This window comes from Chaetura pelagica, unplaced genomic scaffold (assembly GCF_000747805.2).
Source record: "Chaetura pelagica isolate M959 unplaced genomic scaffold, ChaPel_1.0 scaffold86, whole genome shotgun sequence".
In the NCBI taxonomy this organism is placed as follows: Eukaryota; Metazoa; Chordata; class Aves; order Apodiformes; family Apodidae; genus Chaetura; species Chaetura pelagica.
Genome location: NW_009953612.1, coordinates 282,084 through 286,929, shown reverse-complemented (window position 1 = coordinate 286,929; position 4,846 = coordinate 282,084). Strand labels below are relative to the sequence as shown.

Below are 4,846 nucleotides of genomic sequence, written 5' to 3'. Positions count from 1 at the left end.
TCAGCTTAACTCCTGGGGACTTTGCCACCCCATCACCCCCTGCCCATGCCATGTGATGCACCTGGCTGCAGGTGCTGGCTCTGCTCCATCCCCTCCCAAGGCTCAGCCAAGGCAAGCCCTGCTCTGGGACGCTCAGCCTTCACCAAGAACTGCAACAGAAGATACCAAGTGCCTGGTGCTGACCTTGGCTGCAGCACCTGCCCTTTGCAGGGCTCTGGAGTCAGCAGGAGCTCATCCGATGGCCGCAGGCATCACGCAGGTCCCCAGCCAGCTGCTGCCAGCAGACATGTCCCTGCTGGCACGGGACACCCTGGGGTTCCAGCTCCAGGAAGAAATCAAACAAGCAACCAAAGCAAAATTAAAAAAAAGCCAACAATGCTCTTTTTTTTTTTTTTTTTTAAACTTTAAATATTTTTTTTTTCCTTTAAAATCTGTTTTCCTCTGGGGGCGGGTCTGTCTCTGTCAGGTGCTGCCCTGTCTCTGTCAGGTGCTGCCCTGTCTCTCTGCCAGGAGCTGCCCTGTCTCTGTCAGGTGCTGCCCTGTCTCTCTGCCAGGAGCTGCCCTGTCTCTGTCAGGTGCTGCCCTGTCTCTCTGCCAGGAGCTGCCCTGTCTCTGTCAGGTGCTGCCCTGTCTCTCTGCCAGGAGCTGCCCTGTCTCTGTCAGGTGCTGCCCTGTCTCTCTGCCAGGAGCTGCCCTGTCTCTGTCAGGTGCTGCCCTGTCTCTCTGCCAGGAGCTGCCCTGTCTCTGTCAGGTGCTGCCCTGTCTCTCTGCCAGGAGCTGCCCTGTCTCTGTCAGGTGCTGCCCTGTCTCTCTGCCAGGAGCTGCCCTGTCTCTGTCAGGTGCTGCCCTGTCTCTCTGCCAGGAGCTGCCCTGTCTCTGTCAGGTGCTGCCCTGTCTCTCTGCCAGGAGCTGCCCTGTCTCTGTCAGGTGCTGCCCTGTCTCTCTGCCAGGAGCTGCCCTGTCTCTGTCAGGTGCTGCCCTGTCTCTCTGCCAGGAGCTGCCCTGTCTCTGTCAGGTGCTGCCCTGTCTCTCTGCCAGGAGCTGCCCTGTCTCTGTCAGGTGCTGCCCTGTCTCTCTGCCAGGAGCTGCCCTGTCTCTGTCAGGTGCTGCCCTGTCTCTCTGCCAGGAGCTGCCCTGTCTCTGTCAGGTGCTGCCCTGTCTCTCTGCCAGGAGCTGCCCTGTCTCTGTCAGGTGCTGCCCTGTCTCTCTGCCAGGAGCTGCCCTGTCTCTGTCAGGTGCTGCCCTGTCTCTCTGCCAGGAGCTGCCCTGTCTCTGTCAGGTGCTGCCCTGTCTCTCTGCCAGGAGCTGCCCTGTCTCTGTCAGGTGCTGCCCTGTCTCTCTGCCAGGAGCTGCCCTGTCTCTGTCAGGTGCTGCCCTGTCTCTCTGCCAGGAGCTGCCCTGTCTCTGCCAGGAGCTGCCCTCTCCCTGCAGCATCTGGGATCCTTCCTCAGTCCTGGCCGTGGGGCGAGGGAGAAGCAGGGTCCTTGGAGAGGAGGACGGGCACTCCCCTCCCTGCATCACCGGCACGTGTGGATTTCCACCACCCGATGGCAGGGTTTGCACTTGACAGAGCAGCACCAGTGGAACTTGCAGCTGCACCTTTCCACAACCTCCACCTCGTCCGTGTGAAAGCCGCGGCCGCAGCACATCAGCTCGCAGCCGTCGATGGCCTTGGAGGTCTTGTTGCACTGCCGGCCGCTGGTGCCCAGCACCCCGTTCTTGAGGTCGTGGTCACAGAAGTCAGGACTGGAGTCCAGGTAGACAAGGTCCTCGTCCGTGTGCGGCTTGAACTGGGAGTTCTTGGGCACCAGCACTTTGGTGGAGCCGATCTCGCTCTGCTCGACCTCCGTGGCGCCGTCGAACTTCTCCTTCAGGACGTTGCCCACTTTGCGGAAGGGGGGCATGGCTTTCCAGCAGGTCTTGAACTCGCAGGAGCCCGACACCCCGTGGCACTTGCACTCCACCCGCATGTTGTTCAGGATAGCCTGGAGGAAGGGGCACAAGAAACAGGAGGGGACAGTCAGCTCAGGCCGGACAGTGCGAGGAGGGTGGGATGTCGGGGGTCTGGAAGGGTCACGCAGAGAGCGATGCTGATGCACAAGAGATCATGAGGTTAAATGAAGCCAAACAGGCTGAGCAGCAGCTGCAGAGCCCAGCTGGGATGCAGGTTTCCCCCTCACCCTTACCTTCCTGCCTGCCTCGTTGTTGTGGAGGTTCATCAAGGCTCTGTTGGAAGAAGCCCCTTTGCTCCTCTCCCGGACGTCGACGAAGGACTGTGAGAAGGCCACGCCGTAGGCGATGTTGTCCGAGCAGCCCGACCACTGGAAGCCTAAGGCAGAGGGCAGGGAGGAGCCAGGTTACAGCCAGCCTGCCCTGCTCAGCCTCTCCAGCCAGCCAGCTCACCTGCCCACCCTGCTCTCCAGCTTGGCCGGGATGCCTGGGGGAGCTGGAGAGTCTCATCCTAGAGGTGGGACAGCCAAGGGTTTTCTCTGCCCCAAGGGTGATGCACTCCTGGACCAACAGACTTCATTTTTATCTTTTTTTTTTCCTTTTTACTTTTTTGAGGGAGCTGGGTCTCTTTAGCTTGGAGAAAAGGAGACTGAGGGGTGACCTCATCAATGTTTATAAATACGTAAAGGGTGAGTGTCAGGGAGATGGAGTTAGGCTTTTTTCAGTGATGACCAGTGATAGGACAAGGGGTAATGGGTGCAAATTGGAGCATAGGAGGTTCCCTGGGAATCTCAGGAAGAACTTCTTTGCTGTGAGAGTGCCAGAGCCCTGGGCCAGGCTGCCCAGAGAGGCTGTGGAGTCTCCTTCTCTGGAGACATTCCAACCCCCCTGGCCACGTTCCTGTGTGATGTGCTCTGGGTGCCCCTGCTCTGGCAGGGGGGCTGGGCTGGGGGAGCTTTCCAGGTCCCTTCCAACCCCTAGGACTCTATGATTCCTCCTTTCTGGTTGGCTCCAGAGGGAGCATTCCCATGCTTGGCCCACTCAGCACCCCAGGCTGGCTGCCCCCAGCACACTTACCCTGCGGGCTGCCTCCCTGCACCGTGCGGTCGCAGCCGCACTTGTCCAGCTCCCCGCTGCTGCACGCCCGGGTCACGGCGAAGGCCACCCCTGCTGAGGAGATGGCATAGACAAAGGCTGCCTCCCGTGTCCCTGCAACGGCACAAACACGGTGAGAAAGCTGGCAGCAAGGCCAGGGGCACACGAGAGGGCTTTCTGGATTGGGGTTGGCCTGTGTCTCTGCTGGTTTTCCCTCCTCACGCTGGTGCTGCACATCAACTCCCTTGAAAAGCTGGTCTGAAAACTGGGTCTTGGCAAAATCATGCCATGCAGAGCTGTGAAGTGAAGGGTTTTTCTCCTTCTCTTCCTCCCGGGATGGGGTAATCCGTGCATGCACACACCCATCCTCCCTATTCCCAGGGATGCTGTTTGCTGTGTGCCAAGCTTGAACCAGTCCCAGCAGAGGCACCTTGGCACTGGGAGAGTGTTTGCAGCAGTGACAGCCCTGACTTGCAACAGTGAAGAATCTGGGAACTGTCCCACAAGGTTAAAAACATGAATATGATGCAAGGGCCAGTGTGGGGAAGAGCTATTCAGGGCTTCTGTGGAGAGACTGTCTTGTCTGGTGCTCGCAGGGTGTCTTGGCCATGGAATCCATCCTGCATCCAAAACAGTTGGCTGCTTTCCACATTCAGATCCTTGCTCATCCTGTAGCTCCTAGCACCTCCCAAACTACCCTGCAAAACCCCACTCTGCTCCCAAAGAGGAGCAAGACCCCACTGGTCCCCAGGGTGCAGTCCCTCCCCAGCCCTTGTGTCTGCCTGGGTCATGGCACATGATTAGGAAGAGCTTGTTTGGGAAGTCAGGGGTCATCCCTGGGCAGAAACACAGAGGACAGCTGGCCAGGGATCAGCTCTTGTGACACCCAAATCCCCACCATCCTGTGAGGCTGGCAGAGAACACAGCCCCTCTGTGTCTGAGTGAGGGGGGCTGGTACTGGGGGCTGTGCTATGGGGATGGGGGTGGCTTGTGAGCAAACATCACCCTGCCTTGCTGGTTGGACAGAAGGCTTGTAGTGAGAGGACAAGGGGCAATGGTTTTAAACTGAAAGAAGAGAGATTTTGGTTAGAGATCAGGAGGTGAGACACTGGAACAGGCTGCCCAGAGAAGCTGTGGCTGCCCCATCCCTGGCAGTGTTGAAGGGCAGGTTGGATGGGGCTTGGAGCAGCCTGGGCTGCTGGGAGGGGTCCCTGCCCATGCAGGGGGTTGGAACTCCATGATTTTTAAGGTCCCTTCCAACTCCAACCATTCTATGGTTCTATGATTCTACTCTGGTGGTCGCAGGCCTGACTTTGGTGGCCCATCTGCAGTCTGGCCTGGGCAGCAGTGGCTGGGGAGGACCCAGTTCAGTGGGTACTGAACTGCCTCCAAGTTAATCGAGGTTAATAGTAGGATTGTGTTGGTTGGTTTGTGCTGTGGCTGCTTAAAAAGAGAAGACTTTTAGTTTCTGGTATTTCTGGTATTTCCAGTCCCTGAACCTTCACAAGAAGGGATCTTCACCCTTGTGTGAGGGGAGGAAAGTCAAACGAGGAGCTGGAGGGGAGGATTTGGCTTCTGGGTCCTTGGATGGGGAGTGAGACAGCACATCAGAGATGCCAGTGGCACCTGAGGAGAGGCAAGGGCCACTTCAGTGGTCTCCAGGGGTCACAGGGGGGCTTCCCCCTCCATCTCCTCACCCCACTGCTCCAAGCCCTTGCTTGGTTGGGTCGCAGGGCAGTGTCTCTGGGATACCTGTGTGCAGCTGGGGTGAGAGGGGCTGGGGGCTGCCCTGGCCTCAAGC

At 58.5% G+C, this 4,846-nt stretch overlaps 1 protein-coding gene across 1 annotated transcript in view; it reads right to left on the bottom strand.

The window, feature by feature from the left end:
- Positions 1-1,419: 1,419 nt before the first annotated feature.
- WNT4 (wingless-type MMTV integration site family, member 4) overlaps positions 1,420-4,846 on the bottom strand; it is a 12,420-nt gene continuing 8,993 nt past the window's right edge. The window contains exons 2-4 of the mRNA XM_009999811.1: positions 3,028-3,159; positions 2,187-2,329; positions 1,420-1,985 (exon numbers count right to left, since the gene is read on the bottom strand). Of these exons, the coding sequence (XP_009998113.1) occupies positions 1,518-1,985; positions 2,187-2,329; positions 3,028-3,159 (743 nt within the window). The 3' untranslated portion in view covers positions 1,420-1,517. The remainder of the gene's footprint in view (positions 1,986-2,186; positions 2,330-3,027; positions 3,160-4,846) is intronic.